Source organism: Podarcis tiliguerta, assembly GCF_965153285.1.
Source record: "Podarcis tiliguerta genome assembly, chromosome: 2".
NCBI lineage: Eukaryota > Metazoa > Chordata > Lepidosauria > Squamata > Lacertidae > Podarcis > Podarcis tiliguerta.
The window spans coordinates 9,306,274-9,326,207 of NC_139535.1; the positions used below are offsets into that span (position 1 = coordinate 9,306,274).

The 19,934-nt window shown below is 48.2% G+C and overlaps 1 protein-coding gene across 1 annotated transcript; it reads right to left on the reverse strand.

Moving 5' to 3' along the window:
- Positions 1–414: 414 nt before the first annotated feature.
- Positions 415–19,934, reverse strand: LOC310672918 (uncharacterized protein; the record flags this gene model as incomplete). Its single annotated transcript, XM_083430602.1, has 10 exons — positions 415–4,965; positions 5,986–6,092; positions 7,282–7,304; positions 8,596–8,682; positions 9,755–9,874; positions 12,835–12,972; positions 18,598–18,674; positions 19,208–19,390; positions 19,666–19,814; positions 19,909–19,934. 10 exons carry the CDS (start codon positions 19,932–19,934, stop codon positions 3,554–3,556), a joined length of 2,322 nt encoding a protein of 773 aa, XP_083286728.1. The 3' UTR covers positions 415–3,553.

Here is a 19,934-nt window from a genome sequence, read left to right on the forward strand (position 1 = left end):
ACCCGAAGCCTCTGGAGCCCAACGGGCACTCCCGCTGCGCTCCGGAGGCTTCAGGTGAATGCACCTTGAACACACTGAAAGCACCTTGTTTTAGAGGGGGAGAACAAGAGGGGAAAAATATCTCCCTCTCTGTGCAGCACCCCTTCAGCAAAGCGGCAGGAGAAATGGAAGGGGCTCCGTTTCTCCTGCTGCTTTGCTGAAGGGGGGGAATTGTTTTCTCTTATTCTCCCCCTCTAAAACAAGGTGCGTCCTATGGTCGGGTGCGTCCTATAGAGAAAAATACAGTATATATTTTTTAACCATTGGGACAGGGAAGCCCCCTCCAAATGGAGCTCCGACACTCATCAGGCACAGCCAGGGATGCTGAGGGTTGTAGTCTGACAGTTTGGCAAGACAACCAGCGTGGAAACATCCTGCTTTTGCAAAGATCATTTTATTCAGCTTAAGAAATAAAGCAGAAAAAGAGGCAGAAAGGTATTCAAAACAAAGCATATTTGTATTCAAAGCAAAGCTAGAGATGAAGAGAGAGAGAAAGCGAACAATACCATTTTATAAAATAAAACAAAAATCAGCAAAAAGGGATTAAAAAGAGCTACGCACAGGCAGTCGGTTTGTTTGTTTGTTAGGGCTGTTCAGTAACGTCTCCCCTTTCTTGCTAGTAGCGTCCAATTTTTTCAGGGGAAATTCATGGCCTTAAATAAACCCTAGAATGCAACACAGGAATCTGTGGCCCTCCAAACGTGGTCTACAATTCCTATTATTCATGACCATTTCCCATGCAGGCCAGGGATGGGAACTGAGCTCAAAAACATACTGAAGGCTACAAGCTCCCTGTGTCTTGCGTACACCAGTGAAGATTCTGGTGGTGCAGATATAGATCATGGCTGGGGATCCTGCGGCCCTCCAGAGGTTGTGGGACTACAAATCCCATCACCCTCTGACCCATGGTGGCTGCAGGGCTGATGGGAGTTGGAGTCGATCGTCCTCCGGAGGGTCACAGCTTCACCTCCTATATTGCTGGCAGGAATGAAATGTGTGGTTCTTCCTTCAGTTATTTTTTTTAGGGAACCACACAACTTTCAGACAGCAGATTCCTGTATTTGGGATCTAGCACAGCGGTAAAGCGCCCCCGTCAGATGCCACACTCTGAAGAGACCTTTCCCAAATACTGGCATAGATTCTCCACAGTTATATATTTATCTGAAATAAGTGACAGAAACATCACACGCTGAGGGGCACTACTTATTTGAAAGTGCACCTGTGCTTTTCTCCCTCTTTTTCCTATATCTGAAGCACGTGGGTGCCAGACTTCTAAATCCACTCTTTTCCCTGGCTTGAAAGCTCGTCACGTAAAGGGAGAATCCAACACTGAATTTCTACTTTCAAACGACGAGGCATCTGGGCCATGAGATAATGGTACCCACATCTGAAAAAGGGACTACTTCTGAACCAAGTCAATCTAAGTCAAGCTTTGTTGAACCGGCGGTAGAGGGGCAAGGATCACTCAAGATCGCCACCCCCCAGTCGAGCAGCTCAGGAGTGGGGTGAAGGGGGGGGGTGGCCCTTCCTATGAGGCCTTCAATAGCCCTTCAGGGCCTTCTAAGGCCAAGATGAGGAAATGGTACCCTGCTGTTGGACTACAACACCCAGCATTCCTGGGTCACCCTTGTGGGGGCTGATGGGAGATGCAGTTCATCAACATCTGGAGAGCCAAACGTTGCCTCAGAAAGCACGGCAATGGTCAGGGATGACCGGAGTCCAACAAGATCTGGGGGGGCACCAGGTTGGAGAAGGTTGCTGAGGAGAATTATTTGCAGGAGAAACTCTTTGTCCCTTTCACAGAAACTCCCATGATTCTTTGGGCTGGCGCCCAATTGTCTAAAACCGGTGTGAGGAACTACAACTCCCACCGCCCCAGTAAGCATGGCCAGTAGCCAGGGGATTCTAGTTCAGCAACACCCAAAGGTTCCTTGAACCTGGTATGAGGTGCTGACAGGTTGCCCTCCTGGGCGTTGCTGGACTACAACTGCCATCATGCCCAGCTGCTCTGCAGGCTGGTGTTGATGGGAGATGGAGTCCAACACCATATTTAAGGCCAGAGGTTCCTCATCTCTGCTCTAAGGCCTTGTCTCCACAAAGAATGGAACGAGGTGGCAAGAGTCCTGAAGTGTAAAATGGGGCTGTAACTTCTACCGAACCGTGTTTTTAAAAATGATTCCTCACTTAAACTCCCTTGCAATAAGTGATCTGGGCTAGACTCTTCCCCCCTTTATCTGCTAGCTTTCTCCTTTCAACCAAACGTATCTGTGTGATTCAAAAGGGGGACAGGAGTGGTGTGGGACCCTTTTCTGGATTCTACCACCGCATCCTGCTACATCTCTAAACTAAAGTCCAATTCTGTGCCCATTCCAGCAGTTTGGAGATGTTTGAAAAATGAATGTGAGACAGGATAAAAATCCCCCAGCAAAAAGCCTACCCTCAGGGTGACAAAGAGGAGACAGTTCACAGACGTACATATATCTATATATATAAATAAATAATATCACATACACCGCTAGTTGAGACTGCTACCCAAGCCAGATGCTAAACAAGACAAAAAATTGAATTCATTTCCTACAATCAAAACGTAATTCATCTAAAAAAGAAAGCCTGGTCCATTCCTATTATGCTGCCACGGTTCCAACCCATTTCTCAGGGTAAAATGGCCGGCATGGATTCGAATCCTTTGCTGTGTGCCAGCACATGGACCGGCACCTCGGCCGGCTCAGATTGGCGGTCAGTGCTATTCCCATTCTGCCACCCCAGCTTGGGTCCACCTTGTCCTGATGGGCAGTTCTTCATAAACTTATTCTGCGGAAAGCAAAGCCCGGGCGAAATTCATTTGCCAAATCCAAGCAATGTTGCAGTCCGGTTAGGGCTTGACAGCGAGGGGGTTATCTAGGCCAAGCCACAGCATGAATCAATGCTAACATGGCTGCCCAATTGCCACGCCAAACCCTCCTCACCAGATAAAAACAAAATGAGGCAAGGGTTGAGGGGGAGACTAATGGGGTAGGCCTCAAACCACGTCACCATCCCTCCTTCCTATGCATAATCTCCCCCCCCCCCCATGCTTTCCTCGCCCAGTGGTCTGAAAATGTCCATTGCTATTGCCACAAGGAGGGAACCGTTAGGCATTTGGGCCTGTTCTTGCACAGGCCTTTTCTTGCTTCCTGGGAGGCCGATGAAGAACATGGTGGGCTGTTGCTAGGCAGCAGCCTCACACCTCTATAGTGCCCCTTCCTTACCAAGCCCAACATGGAGAACGGAGAGCCGTAGGGCCGGAAAAAAGAGGAGAAGGAAAGAGAAGGAAGCAGTTAGCCCAAAATGGAGGGGAGGGCCGCCCCATCCTTTTCACAGCTATGTTTGGAGAAGGCAACCGTGCCCACCGGCTCTTCCTTCACTGACCAGACCAGAGTTCACCCTCAGCTGTGGCACAGTTCTTTGACGCCATCCTTTCACCTGAAAGAGGGTGCAAGAGGTCACCGGCCAAGAGGAAAGGAAAAAACGCTTCTCATATCTTCGCCTCACTTCCATCTTCTCCTTCTCCTTCTGCCGCCTCGAGGTAGGCCTCACCGGAGGCTTGTGCGAGGTCGGCCATCAGGCCCAGGTTGACGCACTCGGGGCATTTCTCCGGGCTCTCGGCGGCCGACGAGAAGATCTTCCCGCAGTCCGCGCATATGAAAGAGTTCAGGCCCAGGTGGCAACGCTGGTGGCGGATGAGGGCCGCCTTGGCCTTGAAGCAGCTCCCGCACTCGGGGCAGACGTAGGGCTTCTCGCTGGTGTGGGTCCGCTCGTGGGCGATGAGCTGGGAGCTCTCGCGGAAGCACTTCCCGCAGCCCAGGCACATGTAGGGCTTCTCGCCGGTGTGGGAGCGCTCGTGCGCCACCAGGCTGGAGCGCTGGATGAAGCCCTTGCCGCACTGCAGGCAGATGTAGGGCTTCTCGCCGGTGTGGGTCCGCTCGTGCTTGCTGAGGCTGGAGCGCACGCTGAAGCTCTTCTCGCAGTAGAGGCACTGGTAGGGCTTCTCGCCCGTGTGGGTCCGCTCGTGGGCGACGAGCTCCGAGGTCCAGTTGAAGCCCTTGCCGCACTCCAGGCACTTGTGGGGCTTCTCGCCCGTGTGGGTCCGGATGTGGGCCATGAGGTGCGAGTTCTGGCTGAAGCTCTTCCCGCACTCGGAGCAGGTGTAGGGCTTCTCGCCCGTGTGGATGCTCTGGTGGCGGATGAGGTCGGCGCTCAGGCTGAAGCCCTTGCCGCACTCCAGGCACTTGTAGGGCTTCTCGCCCCGGTGGCTCTTCTCATGCAGGACCAGCGTGGCCTTCTGGCTGAAGCTCTTCCCGCACTCCAGGCAGGTGTACGGCTTCTCCCCGGTGTGGCTGCGCTCGTGGATGATGAGGCTGGAGCGCTGGTTGTAGCTCTTCTCGCACAGGAGGCACTTGTAGGGCTTCTCGCCGGTGTGGGTCCGCTCGTGCAGCTGCAGGTGGGAGCTCTGGCTGAAGCGCTTGTCGCAGTGGGAGCACTTGAAGGGCTTCTCGCCCGTGTGCGTCCGCCCGTGCGTGTTCAGCGTCGACCGCTTGCCGAAGCTCTTCCCGCACTCATTGCACTTGTAGGGCTTCTCGGCCGGCGGGGGTTTCGCGCCGCCCGGGCTCAGGCCCACCACCCCATAGCCCTTCGAGACCTCTGGGAGACCCTTCTTCTGCAAGAAGCTCTGCTGCACGGCGAACTCGCTGAAGTCGAAGAAGCCCCTGCCGAAAGGGATGGAAATCGGTCCCCGGCTGTCCAGAGAGTGGCCCTCGGATGCTCCGGCCTGGCCGTCCCCCCGGGGGAAGCTGACCTCGTCTCCCCCCCACATCATCCGGTTCAGCTGCAGCCGCTCCGAGCTCCCCAGAGAAGGCTCCCCTTCTTTGCTGTGGCCTAACCAGCCGGCTGCAGGGACAGTCAAGACAAGGAGAGAATTCATCAAACAGAGCAGCAGCAGCAGATTTGGCTAATCAAAGGTAAATATTATTGCAGGCGCCGTTTGGAAGCAAGGTTCTAGTCCTCATGGATTGTATTTCAGACCCACTGAAATCTACGAAAGCGGCTAAGTATGAGGTCCACTCATTTCAGCAGATCTACTCCTGCTGCAAAGATAGACCTGAAATCAAGCCGGCAACTTAAATTAAATTACCTAGTGGCAGCCAGTCCATTAGGCTACTCCATCGCCTCTGCTGAGGAAGCCTGACTGCATTTGGCCATCCTTGAACTGACATCAACTAGCAGCCGATCCATCAGGCTACCTGAACTCTTGTTCTGCCCGGACACTGAGGTCCAGCTCCGAGGGCCTTCTGGCGGTTCCCTCCCTGTGAGAAGTGAGGCTATAGGGAACCAGGCAGAGGGCCTTCTCGGTAGTGGCACCCGCCCTGTGGAACCTCCCCCATGGATGTCAAGGAGATAAACAACTATCTGACTTTTAGAAGACATCTGAAGGCAGCCCTGTTTAGGGAATTTCTTAATGTTTGTGTTTTTAATATTCTGTTGGGAGCCGCCCACAGTGGCTGGGGAAACCCAGCCAGATGGGTGGGGTATAAATAGTAATTATCTATCTGAGCTAGTCATTATAAGAACTGCAACTTCAAGAAACAGGTGCAGTTGCTTTTTTCCTTCCCCCCTCCCCATCACTTTTTCCACATGCGTTGTGTTTTTCGGATTGAGGGCCGACCCTCTTACGACAGATCTTTCCAAGTCACTCTTGAGCATTTTTGAGTAAAGAGTGGAGCAAAAATGCTTCAAATAAAAGAGGAAGCAAACTAGGCAGCTCACTGCAAAGAGAGATCTAAGCAGCTAAGGGACATGCATTTAAAGGGCACCCAAACTGGGACCCTTGTTCCCCCTTCAGAGCTAAAAATCCCCAAACCCTTAACAAACAAAGGTCTGTCTGCCCAACGCTGAGTGGAAGATGCAGACCTTTGAGTCTCAGCATCATCTCCTGGAAGGCAGGGCTGTTCTGACAGAGATCACCGTATTTCCGTTTGAGCTCCTCAAGTCTCTGCGCCAGAGTGTCCTCTTCTTCCCTGAGGATTATGAGGCAGTGGGAGAGAGGGGTGGGGGAATACGTAAACAGAAAATGAACCGTGTAAATAGCTTTATGTTTGAACAGCAAAAAAAAAAAGACTCTACGTTAATAGAAAGCCTCCTTAATGCACAAGAGGTCCTGGGTTCGTATCCCTGCCAAGACCTTCAGCACAAAATACCTCAGAGATGTGTTTTATTTTTCCGTTCCTTGCAGGGAAGATGGTCAACAGGGGTAAGGCTGGACTTCCATTGGCCCCAGCCAGCATGGCCAGAAATGGTGGCAAACTGGGATTCCAGCAACATCTGGAAGATCGTAGGTCGTTCTTATCTTATGACTCGACCCTGATTTCCCAGGCCCCAAAACCCTATGCTGGCTCTTAATGGACATGGCTATTGTAGGCCCACTAATTTCACTTCCCAGGATTCTTTGGGGGAAGCCGTGGCTGTGTAAATTGGCACAATACTGCTTTGAATGTATGGTACGATTGGGGCGTCAGATGTACACAAGTATGACGATTCCCACCCCCACCTCTGGGGAAAAAGCCCTAAAGCAGGCGGATTGGTGTTAAAGGATAGAACTTTCTTTATGTATGCCACAACAGCAGCAAGAACACTCATCGCGCATTATTGGAAGACGCAAGAACTACCCACTCTGGAAGAATGGCAGATGAAAGTGATGGACTATATGGAATTGGCAAAAATGACTGGCAGAATCAGAGACCAGGGAGAAGAGACGGTGGAAGAAGACTGGAAGAAATTTAAAGACTATCTACAGAAATATTATAAGATTAATGAATGTTAGAATGACATTGGATGGAGGTGAAAAGGTTATTAGCAATAATGCGGTCAAGGAGTATGAAAAATTTGAAGGTTAAAAGATGTGAAATTAAAGGTTTAATACATTAAGATATTAAGATAAAGATTAAGATATATTAAGATATTAAGACAAAGATTAAGGGAAGGGATTTGCTGATTAAATATTTAAACTAGAATACAGTGAGGGGAGGTATGAGGAAGTCTGGGAAATAGGTAAATGTAAGGAATATTATGAAAATGGAATTGTTTTTATCTGTTTTTCCTTTTGTTTTTGTATTTTTGTATTTGTCTTTTCTTTTTTTCTTTTTTCTCTTATGTAAGCCTTAATAAAAATATATTTTTTTAAAAAAAATAAAGCAGGCGGATTCTTACCTGATTTCAATGCTTCCCGAATCCTGCAAGGGAAGGGTGTTGGGGGAGGGGGGGGAGAGAGAGAGAGAGAGAGAGAGAGAAAGGCACAAACCATGAGCTGTACAGGGCGAAATTGTTCATTTTCTTACAAAAAATGAGAGCCCAGCAAGAGCAACAGGCAGCAGGTTGTTGGCCTCTGTCCCAAGGGGCAATGGAGTGCACCTCCAGGGGTGAAGTCAAACCACAGTACCAAAGTGACCTTCCCGGGGCACAAGCCTGTACGGAGGTCCTGGGTGAAAATTTTAGATTGTTCTCTTGCACTTGTTTTTAATGTTCGTTTGGAAAAAGGAGCTAATAAAAACGGACAGCAGCTGTGGCACTCACTGACACTGGACAGTAACTGGACAGTTACTGCAGTGGTAACACATTTTTTTTATCCTTTTTAAAATATATAGATAATAAATATATAAATATTAGAGAGATTGAGAAAGTGCCTGGGGCACCAGTCACAAAATGGCCGCCATGGTGGCGTGGTGTAACCAGTGGCATAGCGTGGGGGGTGCAGGGGGGGGCCGGCCGCACCGGGCGCAACATCAGGGGGGGGGGGCGCTCGCACTCACAGCTCTCTGCCCCTACCTGGCTCACTCACTCTCTCTCCCTGCAGTGCTGGCTGTGCGAATCCGATCCGAGCCGCCGGGTCGCCGCCCACTGTGGAGGGGAGGGTGCCAGGCGTGCGGTGCGGAGAAAGAGCAAGGGACTATCTGGGGGAGGGACAGTGCAGCGGGGGGGGGGGGCGCAAATTACTTGCCTTGCCCCGGGTGCTGACAACCCACACTACGCCACTGGGTGTAACACTGATGAGCAAAAAACAGGACCCCAAGATGATGTGGGCAAGCCTTCCCCAAGATGATGAGGGGAAGAGGCACCCACATCAACCCCCGCCAGTCACAGGGAGCTCTTTGCACCTCTCCCCTGTTCAGCGCAGAAGGGAAGGAGCCCAGTCCTCTCATCCAATGAAATGTGGGCATGTTTAAGAGGGGGTTTTTCATTTAGGGGAAGCTGAGGCAGTGCAAACAGGAACTCGGCAAGAAGAGCAAAGGGTCTCCTGTGCATTGTGGATTTTTCAGGGGATATTTACAAAGGCCTTTTGCAGATGCCACTGCTGGAGGCACTGGCAGGCATGCTGGCATCCATGGGCACTTTGCTGGCAATCCCTGTAATTTATGATAGCCGGCTTGGCTCCGTGTTTTGGGTCAATAAGGAATCTGCCCACCCGTGTCAGATCAACTATTGAGTCTGCTTACCCTACTGAACTCCACCCCCAGAAAACCTTACCACTATCTCCTCACTGCTGTTTCCGTCTTCTCCATCTTCTTCCTTCTTCTCTTTCCTCAGGTCCATCGCTTCGGAATCTGGCAACACCTTCCAATGAATAAAATTACTAAGTTCAATAGAAACCAACAGCCGCCGCTTCCTCCTTTTGAGTTTTAAAGAAATATGCAGCTCCAGTTACCATGAAGATTAAGAATTCGTGTGGCCAGACACTCTCCTAGTGTCTCTCTTCAAGTTTCATCCCAACCTAGCCACAAAGTCTATCCACATTTTCAGCCACTTCAGCTGTGATATACAGTTGTACCTTGGATCCTGAACGCCTTGTGACTCCGCCGCAAACCCGGAAGTGAGTGTTCCGGTTTGTGAACGTTCTTTGGAACCCAAACGTCTGCAACTGGCTGCAGGAGCTTCCTGCTTTGGTTTCTGAATGTTTTGGAAGTCAAACGGACTTCCAGACTTCCATTCGACTTCCAAGGTATGGCTGTATACATGTTGTTACTAACATATAAGACCCTCATACAGCTCAGGACCACTTTACTTGGGAGACTGCCTTATCCCTTTTACACCCAAGTAGATCATGCTGCAGTCTGCAGGATGCTTATCCTAAAATTCCCAAAGGCCTCAGAAGTAACCTGGCACAGGGCTTTTAGCGTGGCAACCCCTGTTCTGTGGAATAGCACCCCTGTCGAGATACAACAAGCACCCACTTCCTGGAAGCGATCAAATCTCATTTTGGTTCCAACAGTCTTTCCCGGCTGACTAAATGGGTCTTCACCATGAGCGGCCACTTGTTAGGGCTTTAAGTTTAAAAAGCATTCGTTGTATTCTCTTCCGCGCAAACGGCCTTGGGATGCTGGTTTAGCAGAGATTAAAAATCATTGTGCCATCAAACTCATGGCCCATGGCGGTGATATGTGCAGAAGCCTTAACAGGGATTGCGCTGATTGTATCATGGCTTATTCCTGCAACTGCTTGCCAATTACCAAGCCCAATTCAAGGCGTCAACACTGACAAACAAAATTCCCAAACTCCCTGCCCCCTTTCCCCAGCGGACCACTTGAAAATTGCTGATCGTCTTGGAAGGACTACTGAATAATTTTTCCTCCTTTATTTCTTGGAAAATATTTCTGCCTGTATTTCCAGGACAATTTAGTTGCTGTACCTCGTTGCTGTTTCTGCGTTCCTCTTCCATAGGATCCTCGATCATCAGTTCGTCGCTGCTGCTTTCCTCTTTAACCTTCTCGCTTATGATATCTAACGGACTCTCCTGCAATTTCTCGTGCTGAAAATGGGAGGTGGGAAGGAGAAAGAATGAAACCCTTAGGATCCAATTTGGAATAACATTCCTGGTCACCAAGGCAGTTTCTGTGGTTTAAAAAGGTTTCAGCAAGCAACAGCAGTAGGGTCATCATGGAGTGTTCCCTTATGAATCCGGCATGTATTATTCTGTCTGCCATTTGTGCAAATGTCGGTCACAGGCTCTGCCTTCTCTGACAGAAACCATGGTTTGCTGGGCACGTGGCTGAATTAATAGTTAGAAATCAGTCCTGGTTTCATAACTGGGGATTAAATCAGTTTCCTGGTATGGGTGTAACAGGAAACCATGGTTTAAACAATCCACAGGCCAGCACCTCAACTCGATGTACCTTGGCATCTTGCAGTGACGTAGCTATACTCTGAGGAGCTTGGAAATCAGACACAAGCTGTCTGATAAGCCCAGAAAAATGGTCCACTGTCTGAAACAAACCACCAGGTAGAACCACTCACACCTCGGACCAGTTTTGTGGTGTGTTTTTGTTTTGCAGTATTATTACATTTAACAGCTTGCACAAGCGATGGGCAACCTTCCAGATGTGGCTAGGCCAGGTTTTATCTCCTCCTTCACAGATGTGGAACCTGTTGCCCTTCAGACATTCCTGGACTACAAGTCCCATCATCCATGGCCGTGCTGGCTTGGTGGCTGATGGGATTCAGAGTCCAACAGCATCCGAAGGGCCTCTAGGAATCGTTTACTGGTTTAGCTGGTTGTTAGGCTTATGTTCCGATTTCCAAAGTTCCTTTGGAGTTGATAAATCATAAGCAACTTCTGCAATAATTCTGATGAAACAGTTTGCTACTCTCAGACCAAATAATTTTAGCAACGACTAATAAAATGACATCAAATGCAAACAACTGCTATTTTTATAAAGCGTATCTGGACAGAAGTTACGTGGACGCATTATCAAATCCTAAATTACACAAGAATGTGCTTGGCTCACATCTGAGCGTGCCAAAAATATCAACGCTAAAAATAGCATCTGCTGTGAAGACAACTAAGTAATCTATAAAGCGCTATTCCAGGCTTTCTTTTTAAAGGAGGAGGTGAGACATAACCGCCTTGGTTCAAGATGGGGAAGTGGTGGAGAACCAGTCTGGTATGGCGCTCTGGCTTGCCTCTGAAGGACGTCACAAATAGGGAGATACTTTGCATTTCCATTCCAAGAAGCTGAATTGTGCCTAACTGGGGTGAGGAAAACCAGCTTCAGGTCCTTTTCCAGTTATCTCTGGAACCAGCAGCATTGGTGCAAAGAAGCGTTTGAAATTCTCCAGGCGTATTTTGCACCTGGTTATTGGCCACTTGCAACCGAGTAAAGATTCCAGGGTGCCAGGGTGGCGCCTTTCTCCAGACAGCTTCTCAGGCTCACAAGATGGGGCTGAGTTAGGTAAAGGTAAAGGGACCCCTGACCATTAGGTCCAGTCGTGACCGACTCTGAGTTAGGGAACAGGAAAAAGCAGCCAGCCACAATGCAATGTTCTAAGTCAATAACAGGTGGTGGGGGTTATTCAGGTTTCAACGGTCGAATAGGTTTCTTTTCCTCTTTATTGCTGAAAATTAGGGTAAAGGGCAAATTGACGCACCATCAGAGGAAAGCAGAAGTATTCTTTACATGGGCAGAGGAAGAGCTTATGCGCGCTCATTGGTTTGATTTTTGCTGCAACATACGACTATGTCATGTTTTATGTTGTTTGTAAAGGTAAAGGTAAAGGTAAAGGGACCCCTGACCACTAGGGCCAGTCATGGCCGACTCGGGTTGCGGCGCTCATCTCGCTTTACTGGCCGAGGGAGCCGGCGTAAAGCTTCTGGGTCATGTGGCGAACCAGAGCAGCGCACGGAAACGCCGTTTACCTTCCCGCCGGAGCGGTACCTATTTATCTACTTGCACTGCATGCTTTCGAACTGCTAGGTTGGCAGGAGCAGGGACCGAGCAACGGGAGCTCACCCCTTCACGGGGATTTGAACCGCCAACCTTCTGATCGGCAAGTCCTAGGCTCTGTGGTTTAACCCACAGCACTACCCGCGTCCCTTATGCTGTTGTACTCAGGTATAAAACCCCAGTCTCCTCAGGTGCTGGAGGAGACTCTTGAGAGTCCAATGAACTGCAAGAAGATCAATCACATCCATTCTTAAGGAAATCAGCCCTGAGTGCTCACTGGAAGGACAGATCCTGAAGCTGAGGCTCCAAGACTTTGGCCACCTCATGAGAAGAGAAGACTCCCTGGAAAAGAACCTGATGTTGGGAAAGATGGAGGGCACAAGGAGAAGGGGACGACAGAGGACGAGATGGTTAGACAGTGTTCTCGAAGCTACAAACATGAATCTGACCAAACTGCGGGTGGCAGTGGAAGACAGGAGTGCCTGGTGTGCTCTGGTCCAGGGGGTCATGAAGAGTCGGACACGACTGAACGACTAAACAACAACAACATAAAACCCCAATGCACAGGGGTTTCGGCGCCCAGGCTCTGGAAACGATTCCACTGGGTCTTTATTGCTCAGCAATAAACTTTGCCTTCTTTTCCTCCACTGCTGCGTCTGTCGATTCTTGGACACTATCTGCCACAGGCATTCCATATAAACTTGCAACACTAACACTGGTGCAGAGGTGGGAATATTTGCCAGAGTTAAAGAACGCTGCCTCATACCGAATCAGGACATTGGTCCAGCCACCTCAGGACTGCCTACACTTAAGGCCAGTGGCTCAGGCCGGGAACATTCCCAATTCTTTTTGGATATGTTGAGGATTGAACCCAGGAACGTACAAGAGATGTTCTGCCAATTGAACCACACCCCTCCTCATAAAGGCTTTCAGGTCTCTTTCTTGCCTTTTGGCACCCCAACATCACAGAGATAATCTAATTTTTTTGTGTGTGCAGCACGCCAAGGGCTTATGGAGCCCTAGAAAAACAGGAGAGGATGTTCCTAACCTTTAACTCCTCAGTAGCAACTGATACTTCAACTTTCTCCTCAGTCAGCATCTTCTTGCTGTCCGCTGGCTTCTCGGGCTTAACTTCACGGTCTCCTCTCTTTTGTTTAAGGAGGGTGAGGCGTTCCTTCGGCACCACCTGAAGAAAGAGAAACGTTAACTGCTTGCTGATTTGCTTCAAGATGCCAGGAACGGAACCTGGACGTTTCTACCTTTGAAACATTTGCTCTATGCTACAGCTTCTTCCCAACTGATTGAAGGCCACAAATTACGTGGCAAGACCTTAAATCATGGGTAGGCAAACTAAGGCCCGGGGGCCGGATGCGGCCCAATCGCCTTCTCAATCTGGCCCGCAGACAGTCTGGGAATCAGCATGTTTCTACATGAGTAGAATGCTTTTATTTAAAATGCATATCTGAGTTAGAAATTCGTTCATTTTTTTTCCTTTTCAAAATACAGTACAGTGGTGCCTCGCAAGACGAAATTAATTCGTTCTGCGAGTCTCTTCGTCTAGCGGTTTTTTCATCTTGCAAAGCAACCCTATTAGCGGCTTAGCAGATTAGCGGCTATTAAAGGTTTAAGGGATTAGCTGCTAAAAGGCTATTTAGTGGTTTAGCAGCTTAGAAAAAGGGGGTGGGGACCGAAAAAAAAGCTCAAGACTCGCAAGACATTTTCGTCTTGCGAAGCAAGCCCATAGGGAAATTCGTCCTGCGAAGTGCATCGAAAAACGGAAAACCCTTTCGTCTAGCGGGTTTTCCGTCTTGCGAGGCATTCGTCTTGCGGGGCACCACTGTATAGTCCAGCCCCCTACAAGGACTGAGGGACAGTGGACCGGCCCACGGCTGAAAAAGTTTGCTGACCCCTGTGGTTTAAATCATGTGCATGTATTAAAAGCCACTAGGAGATCTTCCATCTTTATTGAGGGGAATACTAACCTCTTCTTTCCTATACCTGTAATGGACTAAGTGGTGCATTTCTAACAATCTCAAGAACTTATTTCCAAAAATAAGTTCACCTCTGGCATCCTACTACCACCCTTACTGTCTGTATGCTCATATATATCTTTTATGTGAACCATCCTGAGACCTCTGGGTATAGGGCAGTATATAAACTCAATTAATAATAATCATAAAAACAAGACCAACCCCCCAGAGTCCATGTTCAATATCAAACACTATTTTGCGTGCCATGTAGCCATCTGTCTACTGATGTTTATTTTTATTATTTTACTCCGTTTTTTATTTTTATAACGTTGTAAGCCGCAGTGGTGTGTTTTTATGATACAATGGTATATAAATATTTTTTATAAAGAAAATAATAAACTGGGGTGGGAAGAAGCCGAGTTCTCCCTACCTTCCTCCAAAAAGCTCAGGGACCATTCTGTCCTCACACATTCTCTCCCCACAACCACCATGCAGTTTTGACCTGTTCAGAACTTAAGCACTACAGAAAAGAAGATAAATGAGGCTAATGGCATAAAAGCCGTACAAAAATAAAAGTATTTTTACGAATATTACTACAAATCTAAAATACTGATTTGAAGCAGAGTTGAGAAATTAAATCATAATTACCAGAATCAGCAAAGCTAGAATTGTACAAGGAAAAGGGATGGGAGATGCTCAAACAAAGGGATATTTGTAGCCATTTTTTTCTTTGGAAGGAGACTCCCCACCCCCACCCCCCCGCCATTATCAAAGAAAAGCAAGATTACATTCCACAGATATCCAACCACATGAAAGGATTTGATAAATCGTATGCCCAAAATACATGCATTGCAACTTCTGCAACAATTTTGATTCAACTTAGCTAACTATCATTAAAGCCAAACCATTTCAGCAACATCTAATAAAACTATATCAAACAGCAAACAACGGTTGTTTTTAAAAAGTGTATCCGGATAGAAGTTACGTAAGACATATTACCAAAACCAAGAATGTCCTTGGCTCGCATCTGGGCATACTAAAAGCATCAGTGCTAAAAACAGCATTTGCCGTGAACACAACTTGTTTGACTAATCTAGAAGACTGATTAAGTTGGACCAATTCAAAGTTTTATTTTTATAACAGGAGATGTTAAACACATTGTTTCAAGATAAGGAACAGGGAGTAGCGATGTACTGGTCTGGGACGCAGGTCTGGCCAGTCTCCAAAGGACATTACAAAAATAGAAGCATGTATTTTATTCCTGTTTTAATAAATTTAATTGTACTTCATTGGGATAAGGCCCAACACTTGCTGCATTTAAAAATATTATTATCATCATTTAATTTCTATACCACTTAATATATTAAAAATATCTCTAAGTGGTATACAGAAAACTGAAACCACAACTTAAATAAAATATTGCAAAATATAGTTACATATAAAAAAGTTACCTTAATACAAAGTTACCGTATTTTTCGTTCCATAGGATGTTCCGTCCCATAGGACACACTTACTTTTTGGGGCTGGAAATAAAGGAAAAATTTTTTTCCTTTATTTCCCCCCCAAAACCAGGTTGGGGAACAGTGGGATGGCTGCGCTGCGCCTCCCCGCTGTCCCCCAAGCTTGTGGGGCTGGCCGATGTCTGCCCGGCGCGAGGGGCGCTCTGCTTCAGGGCGCCCCACGGGCGGGCGGCAGGCTGCAGACACCTGCACAAAGCACGGGGCGTCCTCCGGAGGGCGCCCCGTGCTCCGCGCTGCAGGCTGCCACCCGCAAGCCTTGCGCTCCTGGGGGGAGTTCCCCCGGGCGCGCAAGGCTTGGCGACACCTGCGTGAAGCACGGGGCATCCTCCGAAGGGCGTCCCGTGCTGCGCGCTGCAGGCTGCCGCCTGCAAGCCTTGCACGCCCAGGGGAACTCCCCCCGGGTGCGCAAGGCTTGCGGATTGCTGCCTGAAGCCTGGCGAGCAAGAGGGGTCGGTGCGCACCGACGCCTCTCGCTCTCCAGGCTTCCGCCAAAGCCTGCATTCGCTCCATAGGACGCACACACATTTCCCCTTCATTTTTGGAGGGGAAAAAGTGCGTCCTATAGAGCGAAAGATACGGTACTGTATATATCTCAATTCATTTTCCATCTGACACACCAGGTTATCTCCCAGGGTCCAAAAAGGCTCTCAGCTTACCCACAAAAGTCTCAACTTGCTTTTTATGGGCCCAAGGTGGGTGGTACTTCCTCAGGCATTATTAATACTTACTAATCGCTTCACTCATAAAAACAGCTCAAAGCAACTTACAGGCACGAAAAAAGAAATATCAGAAACAATTACAATAAACACAGTCAATAAAAAACGAACACACACCTTCTGTACAAATAACCACAGGGCCTAGCAGACCCTGCCCTAGAAAAGCCACAAATACTTAAAAACCTTTCAGACTTAGGGTCAGAATTTTTTAAAAAAAACTCGACAAAGAGGGCTGCAAGCGAGAATCTCTGGGGAGAGGATTCCCCAAACTGGGAGCCACCACTGAAAAGGCCTGTTTCTCATGTTTCCATCCTGAAGATTTCTCACAGGGTTTGCAGGAGGTTCAAATGGAGAGAGGTAGTCCTCAAAGTCTTCTCTTCTTCTTCTTTGGTGCTCACTCGTAGCCAAGTAAAATTGTCTTCCATGAATAAGGCTTTAACAGTGAATCTGTAAGTGACTGTGGAGGCCAATTCTGGATCCACACATCCTTCCACAGTGGGGACAAAGGTTTCAAGGAGGGAGTTGATCATGGTGTGGATTTGCCAAGCGTGCCTTCCTCTTAGCACGTTTCTCCCTTTTCTTCTGAGTTTGAGCGTCTTCAAAGTCCATGACACTTTTGGTAAAGGCTGTTCTCCAACTGAAGCGATCGCAGGCCAGTGTTTCCCAGTTGTCAGTGTTTATACTACATTTTTAAAGACTTGTCTTGAGAGAGTCTTTGAACCTCTTTTGTTGGCCACCAGCATTACGCTTTCCATTTTTAAGTTCGGAATAGAGTAGTTGCTTTGGAAGATGATCATCAGGCATCCGCACAACATGACCAGTCCAACGAAGTTGACATTGAAGAATCATTGCTTTGACACTGGTGATCTTTGCTTCTTCCAGTACACTGGCATTAGTTCACCTGTCTTCCCAAGTGACGTGCAAAAAAAATTCGGACACTGTTGATGGAATCTTTCAAGGAGTTGGAGATGGCGTTTATAAGTGGTCCATGTTTCACAAGCATACAGTAAGGTTGGTAGTACAATAGCTTTGTAAACAAGCATTTTGGGTTCCCTGCAAATGTCCCGGTTGAGGTATTGGGTTCCTGATCCACATAAGGCTTTATGGGTCAAAACCAGCACTTTGAAACTAACTGGTAGCCACTGCAGTTGGGCCAGGATTGCCATTGTGTGCCCAGACTAACTTGCAGCCTGGCTGCCAGGCTCTGAACCAGGTGCAGTTTGTGAACCACCAAGAAACATTTCAACGTAGTATAGCATCAGAATGATTTTATTTATTTGAGAGTATGTCCAGATATTTTTTTCAAAATGCGAGCAACAGCATCGAGTGATGCTGCAAGCTCACGACTCATTGAGTCTGTATACATACTTAAGGTACGAGGCTCGTTTATAATTCATGTTGCTATGTGGATGCATTGTTTTACACTTTCTAAGTGTCGCACGATTACATTATAAAGTACAGTGGTACCTCAGGTTACATACGCTTCAGGTTACAGACTCCGCTAACCCACAAATATTACCTCGGGTTAAGAACTTTGCTTCAGGATGAGAACAGAAATTGTGCTTTGGCGGCACGAGGCCCCATTAGCTAAAGTGGTGCTTCAGGTTAAGAACAGTTTCAGGTTAAGAACGGACCTCCGGAACAAATTAAGTACTTAACCTGAAGTACCACTGTAGTTTTGTTTGACGTTATAAATGAAGCGCTGCAAGGTGTTGTTTCCTTTTGCTTTCCAAAGTATTTATTATCAAATAAAAAACTGGTGTGGTCTGAGCACATTTTTTATTCTGAAAGTGTGGCCTGGAGAAAAAATGTCTGAAGAACCACTGTTTTAGAACATAAGAAAGCTCAGCTATTGGATAAAGTTCAGCACCCTTTTCTCACGGCAGCCAATCAGATGCTCTTTTTATTTTTAAAAAAAAATACTTAAGAGATTTCAGGGATTGAACCCGGGACAAAGCAAGCATTCTCCCATTGAGCTACAGCCTGTCCTCAGATAATTAGGAACAAAGGGAACTGCCATATATTGAATCAGACTTTTGGTCCATCTAGTTCAGTAATGTCAACACAGACTGGCAGCAGCTTTCCAGAGTGTCAGGCAGGAAGCCGCCACCACCTTCCCCAGTCCTACCAGTTGGGATAGCTCAGCCGGTACAGCAGGAGACTCTTATCTCAGGGTTGTGAGTTCGAGTTCCACGTTGGGCAAAAGATTCCTGCATTGCAGGGGGTTGGACTAGATGACCCTCGGGTCCCTTCCAACTCTATGATTCTACCTGGAAATGCCACTGGTGTTTGGACCTGGGCCCTTCTGCATAAAAAGCAGGTTCTCTGCCACTAATTTTCCTTCCTTCTCTATAAAATGTGGGAGCAGAACCTCAGATCTGTATTGATTTTTTAAAAAATTGATTTCTTTTGGGGGGGCAGGTGCTCCCCCGCCGTGCCTTGGCTACACCCATGCAACTGTGGTTTGAACCTGCAAACTCCTCCATTCAAAAGCAACGCTCTAATCCAGACCAATTAATACAGCTTTTTAAATTTTTTTAAAGTTAATGATCTTTGTTGAATGTGGACCTTTGCACGCTCCCCTTTCCTCCCTGATAATTCCTACCTGAATTTTCTCTTCTGCACCCTTTTCAACTCCGGGGTCCATGGTAAAGCTGGGCTGATTGCGGAAATTTTCTGCTCCTAGTGGGGGAGGGGGAGAGGGGAGGGGAGGAAAAGAAAAGAAAAGGGAGTTTTAATTATTTTAAAAAAAATGATTGAAAGGGAAAGCGGGGTGCGGTGGGAGAGAAAAAGCAAGCAAGCAACCCGGTTCTCTCTCTCTGGGGGGGTTAGAAAAGTCGTGAGTTCAAGTTTGCAGCGCTACCAAGGCTCCATCGTAGAACATTTGCTCCTCGATCTCCTCCCGCATCAGCAGAAAAATCAGGAGGAGCAATCGCTTCGGTCGAGAGCGCTAGGCCCCACGTGCTGCTGCGCCGAGCCCCTGAGCACGTGCAGAGTGCAAATCGTAGCCTCACGCAGCTCTCCCCGGGAAGCAAGCACAATCTAACTTCAACTGCCCTCCCCCCAAAAAATATTTCAGGAAAAAGAAAAGGTGGCTGCGGGCGGAGGCGGAAGGAGTTTATTATTATTATTATTATTATTACTATTATTATTATTTAAAAATGCTTTAGAGCATGTGCAAAAAGTCTTCCCTTTCCCCCCGCACCCCAACCTACGGAAACGGATGGCGAAGCGCAGCCAAGCTCGTCTGAAGGCGCCGAGAAGTCCCTCCGGCAGGCGGAGGGTGATGCAACAGGGAAGGCCAGGCTCCTTCTGAGCATGTGCAAAGCGCGCCCCGCTACCCTTTCCTGCAAGGATCGCCCACCCACCAGCCCGCCCCCTCCCACACCCACCCAGGGCTGGGGGCGGGGGAAGGCGGAAATCGTTTAAGAGAATGCCTCTGAGCATGTGCAAAGTGCACCCCTCTCTTCTTCCCCGCCCGCAGGCTAAAAGATCCTTTCTTGTGCAGGAAAGCGGGAGGAAAAATCAATAATATAAATATAAATAAATATAAAAATAATACTACTAATTCTGCAAATCTGTCGGAGCTGCTCCAGCGGAGCCCAGCTTCTCTAATCCCCGAGTCTTTGGGAGGAACGTCTGCATTGCTAACTTAAACCGGTTAGCCACCCACTCGCTTCCCCTCCCGCGGAACCCTGGGAGTTGTAGGGCGGCAGGCCCGGCGCGGCCATTCTCCGCGCGGCCTCCGGGACTACAACTCCCAGGGTGCCTTGCGAGGAGATGGACGCGGCGAGCTTTGCAAAGGGATCGGAGCAGAAGCGTCTGGAGCAGAGACCAGTTTTGCAGAGAAGAAAGAGTCCGCGGGGGATAAACCTTCAAAGCAGGGGGCTTTTCTTTTCATTTATAGTTTCTTTACTTCTTGCCTTTCTCCTCGCCCCGCAT